Below are 20,713 nucleotides of genomic sequence, written 5' to 3' on the forward strand. Positions count from 1 at the left end.
AAAATATTATTTTATATGATATCATCCTAATTCAGTGTTGATGTAATTTCAGCAATGAAATAGTGCATAACTGAATAGGAAAGTACAAGACTAACACGAATTTAGCCGTTTTAAAATGGTATGATTGTTGCCAAAAGATGAAAATAATTTTATGGCGTCTGTTACTGTTCCTGATACAGTTTTCAGGTATACACATACGATACACCTTGTAAGTTATATAAAAGAGAAAATTGCACTAAAATGCCTTCCAAATGTTTAGTTCATTCACATATATATATATATACCATCGTTCATCGAATATAGCAAAAACACTGAAATTTAAATGGTATAGAATGATTTTAGCAACACAAAAAGGTGTAATAATATTTATACAGAGTGACAAAACAAGAGAATTAAAGATAATGACCTTCCAAAAAGATCATTTTACTTATCAATACACTTGGAAGAGTAAACAAGGGAAGCAAGATTCTAGCAGAAATCATAAGAATGTAATCAAGAGACAAAGACCAGACATGGAAACCCGACATACACAACAAAGAACATGAAGTAACTAAAATCATACATACAAATTAACAAAAGCAAATGAGCAACTCGGACTCAACTAAAAACTTGGAGCATTGACCAGGTGCACCGGTAGGGTAAGCGTTCTCTGCGTTTCTGGAAACACCCGCTGAGTGGCTCATAAAAGGTCAAGTCCAGGGTAGACGAAAGAGGAAAAGAAACAATGACACGTTGAACAAATCAGTTTTCGTGGTGCTGATGGATACACCGTAACGATTAACGAGTTCATGATGACAACCATAAAACTTTTGTAGTGATGACTTCAATCTTGTAGCAACATCACCCTGTTCCAGAAGCCTACTTTCTAGCAACACAGGAAAGTTCAACTTAGGGTCAACGTTATTCAAGGACGATAAGCTATATTCCTCAATTCAAAGCAAGTACCAGCCTCGAAAAATATATCATTGTCGCTTTATCGCGTTTCATATCTCGGATGCAATGTGTTCTGTGTAAAATAAAAAGCTACTGCGAAAAATGTCAAATCAATTATCAAGTCATTCGAATTGATAATCACGGTTAAAATGAAGACCGATCGTGATAACGTTTTCTTTCTGCTTTATGTGCATCTACGAACTTATCATTTTGCCACTTTTCGTATATTTTAATTAACTTTAGCTCATGTGAAAATATGCGTATTTTGCAAATCATACGCGTATATATATGTCTGCTATAATAACAAGTATTACGTTGACATTTAATGTATAGTTGATCAAATTCATATTTTCATATATTAGTGACTTTTAACACGCTGTTTTGTACAAACTGTTGAGTTCATAGAGGACAACCAACCGTTTGTTTTTTAAGGTTGGGCTGACTGAGTTTTGAAATAACTAGCTTTGCATAGACAAGGTAACATAAGTTTTCTGACCCGCACTCCGATAAAAAGAATAACTAGTTTAAGTACAGTAAAATAAAAAAATAATAATTCTAACCTAAGTTGGTTGAAATTTCCTTTGCATAAATTTGATAATGGATATTCCGACCTAACAAATTCAGGCCTTAGAAATCCAATTAAAATTGATATAAGCTGCAATTCATAATTTAAAAAATGATAACTGTTCAATAAGCTCTATGCACCAGTGGTTTAACGATCATGAAGCATTTTACTCCTACACACCTTGATCATCATTTTGCTATCTAAAATAGCAGGAGTAATTATTCATTGCAATAATTAGCTCTTCATTAATTTCTGCAATATGCATATATTAAAAATGTGCAAATTAAGTGAAATTAAGCAAAAATTGGAAGAAAATGTTGTCGTTGTTGTATTCGTGTTATTATTATTATTAAAATAGCATTGTAAAATATTAATATGCCGAATATCATTGGTATTTTTTAGGGTATTTTTGTAATGTTCATCCTTGCCTTACATGGGAAATGCGTGAAAATGAACTGAAGATTATTTATATGACAGACAATTTTTCTTCTGACGTTACCTTTTATGACAATAAAAGGAGCATAAGAGGTTTTTGTGATTTCAACACTACCTGTTACAATATCAAAATTATGAAAGACAAACATGAAGTTATCCTGGTCCTTAAAGAATTCAAGGTCAGCGACATCGATGGGGAATGGTCGTGTCAACAAGGTTTTGATACCTATACAACTCATGTTTCAAGTTCAGGAGGTAAAATTAGTATTAAAACAAATAAAAGAGAAACGGGAACTCGAATGTTTGGAAACAACATATCGATCAGGTATTGAAATGGTATACAACAACTTTAGATATATTATTCGGGAAAATTGGATTCAAGTTGTCAATAGATACTGTGTAACTAGTGTATGTTTATTTTTTTTCACTGCAGCACTATATTGTCAAATGAAATATGTATATATAGATTTATTTGTTCATTTTCTCAAATCAAATGTCCAATTGATAGCTAATAACATTTAAAATAGTCTAAATTTTGTTAACTACAAGTGTAGTCTTTATAATAAATTCTTTACAATTTCATGAGCCTTAACCTTCCATGCTCATGTATAAAAGAGGAAATGATTCACTGCAAATAACACCATGTATTTGGTTCATTGTCATGGCGTAAATAAGAATTGATTAACTTTCGGTTAGTCTTCTCAATTGATGGATGTTTCCTGAATAATCGAGAATGTAACGCATTTCTGTTATTCCTGCTTAACTAGTGGATTCAGCACTGATCGACTTTTTTTTATATTTCCTTTGTAGCAAATAGTGATGTTCGTGCATAAAGTATGTAAAAAAATTCAAATGAACCACAATCATTAGTATTTTAATCGTTAAACTGTCCTATTTCTTGCATAGTATTGCTTTTTGAAAATTTCAAAAAAAAATGGTTTGGTTGATACAAAACTTTACATTACTTATCAAATTGTTATTGTAGATATTTACACATCTACTCATCTAAATATTGACGGATCGCTTATTCATCGGCAAAACAGAACATTTATTCAAATAAAATGCAGTTCATGCCGTAAACCGTTTGGATATCGAGCGCAATTTCTTCAAAACAATAGGTTGGGAGACATTGTTACATTCAATTTGACATTAAACGTCTGTTTCAATGGCAACGGACAGTGCAATGCGTCCTCGTGCTCTTGCTCGTCAGTTGCAAATGAATTTACACGTATCTATGAGAAAGATGGAGAAAGCCAAATGACATTTGCCTGCGCCATGAAGTTTAAAACGACATCACAGACCTTTATTAAAGTTTCAAGTTTAGTATATGATGGAAGACAAAGTAAGTTGATATTAAGACAACAGTTCCACTAAAAATGTGTCTTTTTAATTGTATGTTAATAATTTTATTTGTAAATGCCGAATCAATGTTCGGTTTGCGTTTACATCGGTTTTGACTATAACTAAAACAATAACATTATCAGCAATTTCAATCTGACCTTTGTAAAGTGTTCCTCTTGATATTTATACTATTATTTTACATTTTTAGTTATGTGACTTATAATGACTTGTACATACATAATTTACTCTCTCAAAAAAAAACGCAACATAAGGGAGAATGACATTCACTTCTTAAATACCTATCACCATTTATCGAAGAAAGAAGATGCATAGAAATCCGAAATTGTTGTCAGAGAGAGTAATCAAGGAAACCAAGGTTATAGCTGAAATCAAAAGAATGTAATCCAGGGACAAAGACCAGGCTAATGAGCAACTCGGTTGCCACTAAAACCTGGAATCATGGACCAGGGGCACCAGTAGGGCTAACGTCCTCCGTTTTTTCTAGAAACACCCGCTGAGGTGCTCATAAAAGGTCAAGTTCAGGGAAGTGGAAAGAGGAAAGAAAAACTAGGACACGTTGAACAAATCAGTTTTCATGGCGCAGATGAATACACCGTAACGTTCATTATGACGACAATAAAACTTCTGAAGTGATGACTTTAATCTTGTAGCAATATAACCCTGTTCCAGAAGCTTAATTTGTAGAATTTTTGCGGTTATGCAAAACGTCTGCGTAGTCCACCACCTTGGACAAATATGTTGTTGATTAAAAATTCCAGCATTTTGTAAACATCTTCTTCTGTGTATTTGGAAGATGATTTGGAATATTTCTTACAAAGTATGAGGAATCTCTACCAAGAACTATTAACGTGTATCTAGGTGTGCATTTTTGTTTGGAAAAACAACGAAGTATAATGTTTTTAAGTCGAGTGTCACAGTCAAGCATTTTCGCTTTAATGTCAATATTTGTTATGTCCTTCATTTGCATGCAATACAGCAGCAACTCGTTTTGACATAGACATAATCAGAAGCTGTATTTCTGCCTGCATTATTATTTGCCACTCCTCATTTAATGCCTGCTCAAGTTGCCGAAGAGTTTGTAGTGGTGGCTGGCGTTGGTCACGCGCCTGTCCAATTCATCCCACAGATGCTCAAAGAGGTTTAGATATGGTGATCGTGATTTACATTTTTTTTGTTCCAAAAAGTCATTAGTAAGACGCGCTGTGGGTGGTCTGGCATAGTCATTCTGGAAAACCTCTCGACAATTTCGACTTCTCCGACACAATTCTGGGCGAAATGTTCATTACGGCGTCTGTTGACACGTATTCTGTCGTGTTTTTTTTCAAGTTGAAAATGAGATTCGTCACTAAACCAGTCGTGTCTCCAGTTCTGTAGGTTCCAGGGACGAACTGTGTTACACCTTCGAACCCTCGCCTAGTGGTTTTGCGTTTCAGAATGATTGAATAGTACGGTTTTTTGGGGCCCAACCCTTGGTTAAGTATGCGCTTTTGTATAGTCTGTGCTGATATTCTACGTATACAAGGAATTGTACTGGCGGTTTTTGTTGCAGTGACAGTTCTATTCCTCTGGGTGAACAACCTGTTATATCGATCCTGGGCTACAGTTGTGACACTTGGACGCCCTGAACGGTGCATATCTTGTGTTGTATTCTGCAGCTAATATCGTTTTCATAGACACGATATTGTCCTGTGGTGCATTTGTAACGTCTAGCAACAGCATTTTGTGATTCCCCGGAGTCGTCCGATTGCGAAATTACGGGTAGCGTCACCTCATCAGGATTCAATTCAACGACTGCGTTCAGGAAAATAAACACCGGGTTTTATACCCAGAGTCTGCGCTACAATCAACACATGGTTCGCTCGTCTAGGTCGTGCATTTTATTAAATAAAGCTCCATCTGTAACACTTTACAAAGTTTGACCTAAACAGCGATCTGCTTGATTGAATTTGAATGATTTCTATTTAATACTTTTGATGGTTATAAATTGATAGATTCTATATAACTTTAATAAATATACTCATTAAAACACAGACAAATAACATTTTTACAAACAAAATCAATTTTGCGTTTCATTTTTGAGAGAGTATATATTATGAGTAAGTTTTTAAATCATAATGAAAGTGCTTTCAGACACATCTAGTCGACCATTATTTTGTCACCTGTAAAAACGAGATAAAAGGTGTCGTTCGTATTTGTTTTACTAAAAATGTTCGTGGCTACCACCAACCTAACTTGAGCATGGACTCGAAAGCTTTACGACTCCTATAGAGTTTCAGTTTTCAATAGGAAACACTATTATCTATTATTGATCTTATGTTTTTGTTTTTTGTTTTTTGTTTTTTTGTTTCATTTCATTTTATTCATTTATTTTTGTTAACAGTACGTAATAATCTTAATCATTATACTTCATTTAAACAAATGTTCTATAAGCTTTCTTGGTTTTAAAATTAAAATTAGCATGTAGCATGCATCACAGATTTCTTTAGTTGAAAACACCGATAACGCATATTCGAACTAGAAGGTTTATTTTGTAATGCAATTCTCTTCAAAAGTAACAAAGTGCTATATAAAGTGCAATACTCGTCCAACCACGGCATTGTCAAAGAATCCACCAAGTGCCGCAATACAAAACTTATTATATATTTGCATATTTGTATTTGTATTTGCAGTTGTGCATATTTTTCATGCGAATGATATGTTTTGTAGCTTTTTGTTGTAGCATTAACTCCCCCATATTTAGATTTTAATGTTCGATGAAAAAATAATTTCATCCTTTCAGATTTTACTATTACTGAAATTAAAAGGACGACACCAGCATTAGAGGTATCAACAAATGTTAGCATTTTACCTTCTGAAGAACAACGTATGTATATTTGATGAACAAACGTATATGCTAATAAGTATGCTTTAGGCTGACATTTCAAATGTTGGGTTGTCGTCTCTATGACATATACATCATACCTATTCTCGTGATATTATGCTGTCCTCAATAAGACATTTTTACAGAATTATATGTAGACACAATTACTACGACTTTTATAAAAAAAAAAAAATACAAAGGTAAGCAAAAAAAAATGGGCATATGCTTCATCTTTGATTTACAGTAAAAAGTTAAAGATCGAAATTTTTAAGTGAAATAAAGACAGTTTTAAGTAAGGGTTCCTCACGCCTAACTTAATGTTTACAAAGAAACTCTATAGATATACATTTATAAATCAAAAAGCTCAGAGTAATTCTAGACATAGCTGTACCACTTTTGTAAATTTTGGTTTTCTTTCACTTAACTTTTATTATATACGCAGACACGGAGAAGGCGTATTTTGCTCTGCTTCTGTTATTGTTTATACCAGCAATATCATATTGTTATTGGAAAAGGAAAAGACAACAGGAAACGGGTAACTATTGTGTTCTTTATTGCTTTTTCTTGTAATTTGTATTGTCTACTTTCATTTTGACAAATATTCTTCTGCAAAAGTGAATATTGTCACACTTGTAATGTCACATCGTTCGTAGGAATATGTTATTTTTTAATCAAAACATCTGTGACATCAATCAGTTTCGACGTCGATCAATTCTTAGTAAATGACATCGTTATATATGTATTTGTTGTTTTTGTAATAGGAAATACAAATGTGTTTGATTTCACATGTAACTGAATGGAGTACGATACAGTAGGAAGTTAAGATATTTACTTTATTAAATAATGCATGTTGTTTTCTGAACGTCTCTTTTTCGCGGAAAGGCAAAGACGTCATGAATAAACGATTGCGTGACAATATGAAAGCACTTGCTTCAAACGGAAAAGAGGGCAAAAAATGCCGTCAAAAAGATGTTTAAAGTATTCAAACACGTCGGATTAAACATATAATGACATTGAATATTTGCACATGTATAAGGGATGAAGGAATGACCTGGAATGACCCACCGATCGAATAAATTAGATACCTGAATACGTCACTATTGCAAGTTGCGGCAATTATTTTAATATATTTTCAATTGATTTCTCCGCTTTACAACTCCCATTATTGCCTTCTTTTTGACATAGAATATTTAACGAAATGCATAATTTAATATTTCCATGAATTGAATGACCGCCACAACATTATACAGTGTGTAGGCAATACTTATAGTTACAAGGCGAGTGACGTTTTTCAAAAAGACCCTTATAGCTTTGAACTTTATCATACTCACCTAACATACATCTATAATTAACCTTCAATGTGTGGTCGATCGCAAAAATCTCGAATGGAACTTTTTTTGTAGGATCATGAGTGTTTTTTTTTAAATTACAGTACAATCAAATAAACTTCTGTTATTATAACTCAATTCATTTTCATGCGTAATTATTGTCACGCTTTATTGTTATAATAACTTTCAGAGCATATGAACCATTGATTCAAAGAAAAAACATCCGCTAATGCCTTTTAGGCCACAATTTTCTTCAGGTTTTCAGTAGAAACTGCCTCCGTATGGTTTTGATTTTATGATAGTCTGTCTTTCGCTATATAGTATTTACTGTACGAAAAACGCAATACAGTATTGTCAACTTTCTTTTCATCTCTGGAAATATCCTTTAGCACCTGCGTATGTAGTTTTTATATCAGAACTCATAGTTTATGCCAGTGATTGCCGTAACTATGCGGACTTTTTTGTATTTAAATACACTGTGTTGTATATTGATGCTAAAAACGACGATGTCCAGATTGTCGTAAAAAGTACGTTGTTTATCTGTAGCAATCAAGCAAGCACATAAAGCCCCTTTTTTATTTTATTTTGTTTTTATTTATTTTTTTTTCTTTGAAATTCTAGATAAAAGAAAAGGATGACACATATATATTGTCTAACTATTATGAGATTTTCAATTGGCATTTTTTTCTACATGCAAATTTATTCGCATTAAAGCACTCGAATAATCCACATTAAACCGGCGTTACCAGTATTTTCCCTATCAACTATAGTGTATATGGCCATCCTCCTGAAAGGATATTCCCATAAAAGCTACTGCAAACATCTACATGCAATCATCTTTTTGCCACTTTTAAATAAATGTACTATCTGTAATATAATATGTTTTTTAGCAATTTTTCGGAAATGTCCAAAATTCTCGAAAACTAAGACATGAAGGTATATATTTTTCTTTGCATATTTGGAAAGATCATGATAAAATAAACTTTGCGACGAATTTTCGGGGACAAAATCAGTTGTATTTTTTTTTGTGTATTATATTCCCTTAACAGGTGTTAATGGTATCAATCTAATCTTATTCATAAATTACTAAAATCGCTTAAATTTACATCGTGTATAGAAGGCGCATTTTGCTTTGAATAAACATGTAGTCCGTGTACTCCAAAGGAAACCCTGGCACCACCTCCCTTTCGAAAAATGCATGGAAATCTGGAGTTGTAGCTACTAATATGTCTACCTTCATTATTCATTTGTTTTTATTATTATTATTATTATTATTATTTGGCAATTACTGCATTTGTTCGTAAAAAAGTAGGCCAAATCACACCCGGTTTTTGTGGGAGTTTATATTGCTGTTTGCTTGTTTGTTGGGGTTTAACATCCAAGCAGCAATATTTCAACTATATTCAGACGATGAACATGAAATTGATGATAAAATGAACATGAATCATGATGAAATGAAAAGGGATGTGACACAAGGACAATGGGGCCGACAAATTTTGATTGCCACTGGAAATAGGAAAAGATGGGTAGGGTCGGGCAATTTAGCCTCCTGTGGCGGAGCCCTATAGTTCCTACTCCTGGAGATTACCAGAGTAGGGTTCTTAAACGTGCGAGGAATGTGGCATCTTTCCCAACACATTACACCACTATGGTTTGCGGTCAGGTTTTCCGTATTATAGCCTGACAACCCCAGCATGTAAAACGCCAGGGGTACCCCATTCCACCACCTGGGGCACACATTCTAGTTGCTCTGTGGGCAGAGCGGCCAAGCCCCCTGAGCTAGGGTTCTGAGCACTATTTAGTTGCCTTTTACGACAAGCTTAGCGCTGCTGCAGGCCTATTTTTTCAAAAACTGGACCTGCACGGGGCTCATATTGCTAGTTCATAAGTTTATTGTGTAATGTCATGTTTTCCTTATCTTCGGTTTTTATGTAACTTGTTTTATCAAGTTCGCTATTATGTATGGATCTTTTTTACCGTTTCAAGTTCATGCTATATCTAAGGATTCTGACATATTTGAATTGTCCCAATACTGACGCTTCGTTATTTGCCAATTTTCAGTTAAAAATAATACATAAGTTTGCTTCAAGCTATTCTTTGAGGTTGCATTGCGAACATCAGAAAAAGAACAAATTCTGAATCTCCGAAATTCGTCCATTTGATTTAAAAGGGTCATCAATGTAACCAAGAATTTAGCGGAAATCAAGAGAATGTAATCAAGGGACAAAGAACAGACACGGAAAAAAGAAAAACACAACATAAAACATACAACAACCACAATAATACGAAGTAACAAAAGTAAAGAATCACCCGCCTGTTGCTCATAAAAATTCCAGAGAAGACGAAAGTTAAAAGGAAAACTATGACACGTTCAACACATCAGGTGTAGTTGAATATGCCTTAACGATCCACGAGTTCATGATGACGACCATAAATGTTCTGTAGTGATGATTTCAATCTTGTAGCAACGTAACATTTTTTTCAGAAGCCTAATTGTAAGCTCTGGTATAGTGCTTGAGTCGTGATATGAAATCCCCAAACGCAGGTGTTGAACAGATTTTGCAACGGATGAAAGGAATTGGACAATACTAAATCAAAGGTCACCGCGTTTTTCGTAAAGTTTTGTCAATAGTTTGCCTTATCCTTTTCAATATTATTCCCATTTTTTACTGTTTAACTAAAGTTCTATAATCGCGCGTATGTTTTTGTCTCAATCAAGTCGTTTTGTTTTAAATAATAGAAGGCATAAATGTTCTTTTTTTCAAATTAACTGCCACTAGACAATAATTAAGTCGGCGACCAAACAATATCCCGGGAAAAAATCACGTGCGTCTCGACCGCTATTTTCAAAATGGCCGCCAACGTGGTCATAATTCAAATTTGTCCAATTTTTATAAAAAAATATATCTAGGTTTTTCGAGCCGTCCCGATTAATAATCTGCGGCTCAATTTGCAATTTTTGCTATGTATCGGCCGCCATTTTCAAAATGGCCGCCAACGTGGTCATAATTCAAATTTGTCCAATTTTTATAAAAAATATATCTAGGTTTTTCGAGCCGTCCCGATTAATAATCTGCGGCTCAATTTGCAATTTTTGCTATGTATCGGCCGCCATTTTCAAAATGGCCGCCACTGCAGTCAAAAATTCAAATTTGTCCAATTTGTATGAAAATTGATGTATATATTCTTTAGCGTCACGTTTAAGAATCTGCGGTTCAAACGATAATTTGGACTACGTATCCACCGCAATTTTCAAAATGGGTGCACCGCGATTACAAATTCAAAGTTGTTCGATTTTGATGAAATTTGATATCCAGGTTCATTACACTGCCTTGATTAATTATAAGCAGTTCCACAGACGATATGTTTCTCAAAAAATTGATCAGGAAACGTGTTTATATTTAAAGCCATATAAACGCGGAACCCCGAAAATATTTAGGATAACGATACTTATAAGTAATGAGATAAATAAATCAAATAACTCAAAGTTTTGGTTCCCAGTTTTTACTTGAGTCCGATTTGCTTATATACGTTTATTCCCTTGTACATATTAGTTTGATTATTCCATGTTCTTTGTTGTGTTTGTCTGCTTTCCATTTCCGGTCTTTGTTCCAGGATACATTCTTTTGCCACTCTTTCATAGCAACTGAACATGCAATTATAGTTTTCGATTTTTCGTGTATGTGTCAGTTTCATGGCAAAAAGGTCAATGTTTTGTCAAGATGCTATAAGGAAGTACAAAATTTGAAAATCCATTAATATGGTAAGCTGAGGTGAATGTGATCATTAAATGAATTTTCCTCCCGATAAAAATGACATTAATATAAAGCATATATTATTTCCACATTTTGATTTTTTAACTTCATCCACAGGTAAAAAGAAGACCGAAGAAGAGAATATACCTATGCTAGTCCTAGAAAAATGCGAAAATACAGAAAGTATGTATTTGTTTTTGTTTGTTTTGTTTTTTTTTGTTTTGTCTTGTTTTGTTTGTTTGGGTTTTTTTGTTTGTTTTTTTTTCGCTATGTTTTAGTTTACGTTTGTTTGTTTAGAATTTATTCATATTTTTAAGATACATTTGATTTGGTATTCTAAATGTCTATATAATGTAAAACATTTTTTAGCTATTTATCGAACCGTAGGCCATAGAACATCGAATACTTAAGCATATATAATCAACATCATAAAACATATATTTAAACCTAAATTGATTAAATGTACAAATGTACAAGTATCTGTTACCTTTTGAATTATATATGAATGACTTTTGATGTTTAAAAAAAAACGTGATTTGGTATAGACGAAGACTGTCTTATTTGAATTGTAGATTACAAAGGATCATGAAAATATGTTATATATATTCAAAAGTGTATAGTGTTGAAATAAAAGAAATTACTTTTGACGTAATTCACATTGATTGATTATGATTTTATAACCATATTTACAGCATTTACTGTTGATGTTGTATATATAATTTGATCCGATGGAGCAGTGTAGCGAATAGAGTCGTCACATTCTCAGACGTTGTATAATATTGATTTGTTGTGTCATGCATCATTAATTTGATCCTTTATCCTACATAATAACACCTAGGTGAACTGTCCCGTACTACCATACATCGTGTACTAAGTTACAGCCCTAGATTAATCCAACGTGGAGGAATGGCTCGCTCAGCGAAAGTTATATTTTTATATAGCCCAGCTGGCCGAGTGGTCTAGGCCGCTGAACTAAGTGCATTCTGAGACGTTAATATATATGTAAGTCTAAAGAATTGTACAACGATACCGATAAAGATGTTAATACTTTATAATAAAATATATGAGCAAAATTTTCAGTCAACAAATGACCTTCTTCAATAAATTGAGTGTGTATGAAAGTAAATGGTCTGTGAACACAACTCACTACGTAATCAGGTGAATACCTGTGACGTATAAAATTTTATCGACAGCTAACAAAGATCTTGAACACTGTGTTATAAACACACGTTGTGTGTAGATCTTGAATACTGAACTATAAAAATAAAAATATTTACAAATACTGTTATAAGAAACTATACAAAACAGGAAGAACTTAATGTTTTTTGTTAATTCCGTGTGGGTGTAAAACACGGAGTTCCTTTATCCAAAATCCCTCCCGCTTCACTCTTTGTAGATCGCTCCAGTTCGTGTTTTGTTCCACAATGAAGATTTTCATTTTGTTGAAATCATCGAGGCAGTGATTAGGTAATCTGAAGTGTTAACTCACTGGGAGTAAAGGCTTTTTTGTTAGGTCTCTACTGTGTCCGTTCAAGCGCTTGTGAAAAGGCTTTTTAGATTCACCAACATATTGAAGGCCACAGATGGGACATTGGAGCAAATATATTACATTAGCACTCTTGCAGTGCACGTTGCAAAATATTTTGTAGCGTTTCCCCGTGACTTTGCTGGTGAATGATGACGAGTGGTGCATTTGGTTGCAACATTTACATCTTTTGTCACCACAGGAGCGACTCTCGCCTGGAGTCAAGTTGGGCTTAGATATTTCAGCCCTCACAAGCAGACTACGCAAACTGTCTGGGTGTCTGAAAGCAATCACAGGTGGTTTGTGAAAGACTTTGGATAATGTTGAGTTTCTCTCGACAGAGGCCCAGTGCTCAAGAATGGTATTGTGGCTGTTTGTAAGGCAGGGGTGCTATGTTAGAACACAAGGGGTTCTTTTACGTTTTTTCTTTGCCTTGTACTGTGACAGACTATTTCTTGGGTTATTGTGAATATTTTTGAAACCCTTATTTGATGGTCTTGTATTTATATCCCCTTCTTCTTCAAATGTTCTTCAGTTGACTTAGACGTTTTTTTTTAGAATTCGACATTTGAACAAATGGAAATTCTCTTAGTCAGGTGAGATGGATGACAGCTCTTAGGCATAAGATATTGATGTGTGTCAGTTGGTTTTGAGTATAGGTCCTTGAAGAGCTCTCCCCCCGATAAGGTGCTGGAGGTATTGAGGAATGAGATGTTAGTAGTAGATGTTTCGTAAATGAACTTAATTGAAAGATGTTGATTGTTGGCACGAGCGATAAAATTGTTTAGTTCTTCTTCGCCATGTATCCACTTCATATCCACGTCGTCAATAAACCTATACCAGGACAAAGGTTTTTCTATAGAGGATTCAAGTTGTTCTTTTTCACATTTTTCCATGAAAATATGGGCATAAGACGGAGCTATTTTGGTACCTATAGATGTGGCATTTATTTGTAAGTAATGGTCTCAATTAAAAGTAAAATTGTTCTTTTTTAAAACTTTTGTGACCAAAGTGACTAGGCAGTCAGTAGGTGGAACTTTGACCTCCCAAGAGTCCCAAACATCTCTACAAGCCTTGATACCATCAGAGTGAGGAATGTTGGTATAGAGATGTAACGTCCATAGTGACCAGAGTGGTGTTTGGTGGAAGGAGATTCAAAGCCTGCATCTTCTGTAAGTAATCGGTCGTATCTTTTATAAATGATGGAAGTTTTTCAACATGTAGGCGTAGATGTAGGTCCACGAATTCCGAAATTTTCTCTATTGGAAGGCCGTTAGCAGACTATAGGTCTACTTGGGTTGTTGACTTTGTGAATTTCGGGGAGTAGGTAGAATCGACCAGGTTTAGGATTTTCAGGTTTGAGCTAATCAATGTCAATGTGTTATTTTCGTGCATATTGTTTAACTTAGTTTTTATTTCGTCCGAAAAGGATTGAGTGGGGTATGTTGTTAATTTGATATAAAAACGGTCGTCTTTAAGTTGACGCTCGGCCTCATTAATGTAGGCGGATTTGTCCCTGATCACTACAGCGCTGCCTTTGTCTGCAGGTTTTATTATGATATTGTCATTGGTCCTTAGACCTTGAAGTGCAGCATGTTTCCCTATTGTTAAATAATGGTGACTCTCTATGTTGACCCTTACATTTCTTATTAAGTCAGATTTTACATTATCAATAAATGATTCCAAAGTTGAATTTTTCGCTCTTTTCAGGGACCCACTCACTTTTCTTTATAAACCGATAGTTATTTTCATCTTCTGAATCATTCTCACTTTGATCCTCACTCTCTTTTGAGCCAAAGTACTCTTTGATCCTCAAACTTCTGGCAAAGTTGTCAAGCTCCTCGGTCAGGATGGTTTCATTAACAGGACCTGGAACTGGGCAGAAATTGAGACCCTTAGCTAATAATGATGTTTCAACTTCAGTTAGGTTGTGTGATGAAAGATTAATGACAGTGTTGGGTGGTTGACTGTCAGGTTTGTTTCTTCGTTTAAAATGTGTGTTGCGTCTTTTGCTTTGTTTTTCACATGACTAGATGCCGCATTGGACATTCTAGATTTACACATGGCCATTTGCTTGTTGGTGAGCCTCCACCTGAGTGTATCCCATGTGATTGCCCTTTCTCTATCAAACATGTTCTTCTGGATTGTGTGGATTTTGCCAACACCAGGCAAAATTATTTTGACTGCGCCAATATGTTTGATTTGTTCAAGACCGTTTCATCTAAAAACATTATCGATTTCTTGCGGGACATCGGTTTATTTAATAAAATCTAAATTGGATACCTTCCTTGATTTTTCAATATTTTAAATGTTTTATCGAAGTTATGTTTCTATATGTATTTTATGTCTTAGGTTCACTTTTTATGTACCTTTTTATATGTAAATAGCTGTTTGTTTTAATTTCATTATTTTATGAAGAGACTTTGATCTTGCTTTTAATATTTTCCTTGCATTAAATGTTCTTGCCGTGATATGGCCCTGGTCGCCGAAACGGCAATAAACAACAACAATCAATCAATCAATCAATCACATGATGGAACTGTTATCGGTGACATGCCATCACGTTGGAATTTACGATTCTGTATGTCATGAAGGGCCTGATTTTGACTTTTGTGATGTCATCAAGACGCTTAATAAGAAAGTCATTCTGGTTGGCAGATTGCTTTAGACTTTATATATATAAATAAACGTCTTAGTATGTTTAACATCACCAGAAGATGGTAAAATTTACATTTAATATTTCGGATAACTGATATCATTCTTCAGCATAAAACTCATAAAACCTTATGAGCATAAATTCATAAAACTGTATGAGCATAAAACTCATAAAGTTCAAGATCAAAACAGATTCAGAAGCTGAATCACCTACGCTGTGGGTGATTGTACCTTTATCAAAGGCACACTTAAGCAAATGATAAGGAGCCTGAATGAAAATAACAAAAGGGGTCTTTTTATCAAAATTAAAAATAAAAATTAACTGTGGAAAACAATACAAAAAAGTCAAAATATAGTACGGCGTATTGATTTATAGCATGTAGTGCTGTACCAGCCTTAGACCAAGACCTAAAAATGGGTTATTTTATCTCATTTATTCAATCTGGAGAAGTTGTTTGTAATTTCTTCATCCAAACGTTTTCCCGAAACACTCTATGATCGTAACAACAATGTTGTGGAGATTCTCCTGGGTGTGTCCGGCGGATCTAAGATGGCGACTTAGAGGGTGGTCTGGTTTGCATTTGTAGTCACTGCAATGGCCATTCATACACCTGCTGAAAGGTTGTTCTGTTTCGCCAGCGTACTGCATACCACATCGTTTTGCAAGTCACTTCGCAAAAATTTCAAATTCCTTTCCAGTGCAGAAGCTTTTAAACGTTTTGGTGTGCAGTATCTGGGTACAAATCTTGCATTTTTGTATCTCCACATGGTCGACACTGGCCCGTTGTATTTTGTTTGGGCTGAGATGAAATCTCTGCTCTTACTAGGGCATCTCTTAGGCTCCTAGGTCAACGGAATGCCAGGACCGGGGCCCCAGGAAAGGGCTTGGACTTCATCCGCGGGACTCGTACCGCTGTGACATCTATGGCAAAACACCGCCTGCACAAATTCCAACGCCCTCGACCACTCGGCCAGCTAGGCTGTATTAAAATATAGCTTTGGCTGGTCGGGTCATTTCTCCTCGTAGGATTAATCTAGGGCTGTAACTTAGTACACGATGTATGGTAGTACGGGACTGTTCATCTAGGAAGCATTATAGCGAATAGAGTCGTCATATTCTTACACGTTTTTCTATTTATATATTCACATAATATCTTTATCGGTACAATCTTATACACTTTATATATGAATATTTAAAGAGTAATCAAGGGAATCAAGGTCATAGCGGTAATCAAAAGTATGTAATCCAGGGACAAAGACCAGACATGGAAAACAGCCACACACAACAAAGACCATAAAGTAACTAAAATCATACATACAAAGTAACCAAATCAAATGAGCAACTCAGACTCCAGTAAAAAATTGGAAGCATGGACCAGGTGTGTCACTGTTTTCTTTATTCTTTACATTTTTGTCACAGAAGAGTCTAACGCCTGTATTTTGTTTCTCTTTGATTTAGATGATGAAAGAAATGACGCCTATAAACGATGGCTTTTTCTTAATATCTGCCTTCATAGTTACGCTATCGAAAGTCTTCGTATGTACACTGAGAGATTTGTGGAAGGGTTGTATAACATATGGGTTAAAAAAGTGGGTATAAACAATCAGTCATTTAAAAACCATATTGCATATTACAATCATATAATTCTTAATTACTCTGCAATAAATTCAAATTCCGGAAAAGACAGAAAGTGCATGGATTACAGAGTAAACAATTATATCGAATTCTCTAAGTTATTTCTACAGAAAAGACTAACAAGTTTCGACGACCTCGACAGTTTGTTAGAAATAGTGAGCAACATCAACGAGTTTCCGCCTATAATGAAAGAGCATACTGGAAAGGTATGATTTTTTTTATTGTAAATGAAATTATATTAGCAACCAAACATTATGAGATCTTAGATGTGTATTTTTTTGTTATTATTTTTTTTTTTTATTGTTATTATTATTATTATTATTATTATTATTATCATTATTGCCGACTTAATATTACCCAAGTCTACGGGGGACTCAACCCTCTTCCTCTATAACCAAAAGAGATTCCTTGTTGAGCCAATTACTTCCGTTGAACAGGCACACCATGACACAAAAGCACACGTTTCATTTTGTTTATCTTTTCTCTTCCATATTTAACCTTTTAAAGCTTTTTCTCCATTTCCTCATTTGCTTTATATGAGTAATTTTCAAAATATTTATATTTGTATGCGCATGCTCATAAGATTATTGTATGGAAAAGACTTCATAAGTACGATGTACTTGTATCTAATCTCTTTCGTACGTTATTCTTACTTACTTGAACTTTATAAGCTGAGAATAACTATGGAATATGTCATCACGAATCAGACGAATGCACTTCGTTTTTAACATTTCTCCACCGGTCGTCATTTTGATTATAAGTTGTGTATACTTCGGTTGCATATGAGTCTTCTATGAATCTCTGAAATTCCATTAGTGAATAAGATACCGTAAAATAATTAAAACTAAAATATATTATACTGTATGTTTCTCGAAATGTACTCGTTTCACAAGAACTTTTCGCTCATTTCCTACAATTGTCACTCGAAGCCATGATACTTTATCTTAAACAAATATTGATATATCATTAACAGGCAATGCGTCGATAGAATATACACATTAGAGCATCTCTTATATTTTAATTCTATTGGACTAGAGATATATCAAACCATCTATAATGTGACAATTAGTAAGGGTGATAGATATATATATATATTTTTTGTTCCAGCTGACATATAATGTGCTGAAACCTTGTAAGAGAACACATCATATAGATGTTAGAACATTTGAAATTGCTATAGAGACTATGGACGGATTCATTAGATCCATGAACAGTGACCAGCTTGACGAATTCAAACTGTGCACTCAGTACGGTAAGTCGATTACAAGCAATTTGACGGCTTACGATTGTGAAACAAACCGATCAAATACATTCAGCTAAATACCATAAACTAAACATATACAATACAATAACAAAACGAGAACCTCTTGTAATTAGTAAAGGTCTCACTTACAACTTCCAACGTTTCAATTGTTTTCAGTTGACATGGGTTGAAAGTAATTTTCAAAGTTTCACCCTGATTTCCGAGGATTAATGACATTTTATTGTTGCATAACATTGCGAAGCCTTGAACATAGGGCTTTCAAAAGCATTATGATGATAGAACAATGATTATAAAATCTTTTCACAAAATTTACTCACACGTGTAAACAACATACTATTATGTAGTAAATTACAAAAAACGATATTAAAGTATACATTCTCAGCTTAAATGCATAGATTTATGTTTAGTATTTTTTGGTACTATATAGAGATGGCTATTTTACACGGAAGTGGTAATTGAGACCAAAGATTACGCTAATCGTTCTTTTTAAATAATTCACGAAACTCTTGCAAAAGTGTAACGGCGTCAAGCCCTGTATAGGTCATAAAATATTAACTGTAATTGTATTAACATACAAATTGTTCAAAGAGTAATCAAGGGAACCAAGATTCTTGTGGAAATCAATAGAATGTAATCTCTAGGGAAAAAGACCAGACAGGAAAAACAGACACGCACAACAAAGAACATAAAACAACTAAAATAATACACACAGAGTAGCAAAAAGTAAACAAGCAACTCGAAACTATGACATATTGAATAAATCAGTATTCATGGTGCAGATGGATACACCGTAATGATCCACGCTTTCTTGATGACGACCATAAAACTTGTACTGATGACTGCAATCTTGTAACATACCTCTGTTCTACAAGTTTATTTGTTAGAAGTCTACCGCGAAACAAAAAATCTGCGTAGTTACGGCAAGTTCTTGCATAACTTATGTTGTGATATGAAAACTCCATACGCAGGTGTTGAAGGGATGTTGCCACAGATGAAAGGAAAGTTGACAATACGGCATTAAAAGTCATCGCGTATAGTTTAGTCAATTGTTTTCCATTACTATCGATCTCTAAGTGTAGGTCAGGAGATGAAGCTGAATTAAAAGTGTCTGTAGTATCCTTTATCTCAAGTTCTTTGGGTAGATGCGACGTATAAGTCCCCGAAACTATGATTGTTTTACGATGATGCGCCATATATGTAGTTGAAGCTGAGATCAAAGAATCTAGCTAAACGATGTTGTTTCTTTTAGATCAGATCAGCTATAAATTCACAATGTTCAAAATACATATATATTTATATATACATATAAGTATATGAAAAATGCATGCTGTGTTGCTTTACTTCTTTGTAATGATGTCAAAATAAATAGGTTATAAAACCGTTACTGTCAAAATTTTACATTGTTGCTTATTCTACTCGATTTCATCACGAAAACTACATTCTCACCTAAGGATGATTATGTTTTCACATATGATAAAATATAAATACCGAATATATGAATCTAAATATGAAATTGGATTTCTATTTTTCAAAATGCAATCCTATGGACTGTAAATTAATCATGATAATGTCCTCTACCTAAGCGCTTATCTACCGTATCCAGTATTCTAATTAACTATTTCTATTTAATTGAAAAACAATCCATGTGTTTTGTTCTAGAAAAGGCGGTTTGTAAACAGAATTTCTTTCAAATATATCCGTAGACTTTTCAAGAAAGGTTTAATGAAGCTTTGAGCTTGATACATGAATGCAAAACTTTCGTCACAATGTTTCAAGTTTTCCTCAAAAGGCAGTATGAATTATTGCATTGCCAAAATAATAAATTACCTATGGTCTCACTAACCACTTCCGGGTCAAATGGCCACCCCCCTATGTAGTACCAAAAACATATGCATTGTCAGTGCATTATTTGTGTGTATTATGATTAAAAGTAGTCAAAATAAAGCTGAGAATGTGTACTTTAAAATCATATATGTAATTAACTACAAAAGTGTATGAATATTGTTTACATGTGTGAGTAATATGCCTCCATGCTGCCAGTTAGCAGAACATGTAAAAATGTGGATTTTCGGTATTATTTATTCAAGTAAATTTTGTGAAGAATTTCTACTATCATCGTACCATTAACATAATGATTTTGGAAGCCTTATTTTCCAAGCTTCGCAACGGTATGCAGCTTTAAGATGTCATTTGTCCTGGGAATTCACAGTGAGACTTTGAAAATTACTTTTTTAACATGTAAAGTAATGGAAACGTTAGAAGTGGTTAGTGAGACCTATGTTAAACTTTTGTATTTATAATTTAATTATACAGTCCAATATCTAAGTAAAGATGATTTTTTTAAAAGTAGCATAGCTAAGTCTGGGCCGTTACCGTCTTGAATTTCTTCCCAATA

At 34.1% G+C, this 20,713-nt stretch overlaps 1 protein-coding gene across 6 annotated transcripts in view; it reads left to right on the forward strand.

Annotated features, from left to right (window-relative positions):
* Window positions 1-20,713, forward strand: part of LOC148610192 (uncharacterized) — a 42,119-nt gene that overhangs the window by 1,561 nt on the left and 19,845 nt on the right. For 4 of the 6 annotated variants that reach the window (XM_088542390.1, XM_088542389.1, XM_088542386.1 and 1 more), the window contains exons 2-9: window positions 53-186; window positions 1,901-2,188; window positions 2,919-3,275; window positions 6,075-6,158; window positions 6,598-6,690; window positions 11,356-11,421; window positions 16,878-17,260; window positions 18,162-18,306. In XM_088542390.1, coding sequence (XP_088398516.1) covers window positions 138-186; window positions 1,901-2,188; window positions 2,919-3,275; window positions 6,075-6,158; window positions 6,598-6,690; window positions 11,356-11,421; window positions 16,878-17,260; window positions 18,162-18,306 — 1,465 coding nt within the window. In that variant the 5' untranslated portion in view covers window positions 53-137. Of the gene's footprint in view, window positions 1-52; window positions 187-1,900; window positions 2,259-2,918; window positions 3,276-6,074; window positions 6,159-6,597; window positions 6,691-11,355; window positions 11,422-16,877; window positions 17,261-18,161; window positions 18,307-20,713 lie in introns of all 6 variants that reach the window. The other 2 variants (XM_088542392.1, XM_088542391.1) reach the window with 2 other exon arrangements.

This window comes from Perna viridis, chromosome 8, assembly GCF_037379345.1.
Source record: "Perna viridis isolate PV_CMFRI_1.1 ecotype Kerala chromosome 8, ASM3737934v1, whole genome shotgun sequence".
Taxonomy (NCBI): Eukaryota; Metazoa; Mollusca; class Bivalvia; order Mytilida; family Mytilidae; genus Perna; species Perna viridis.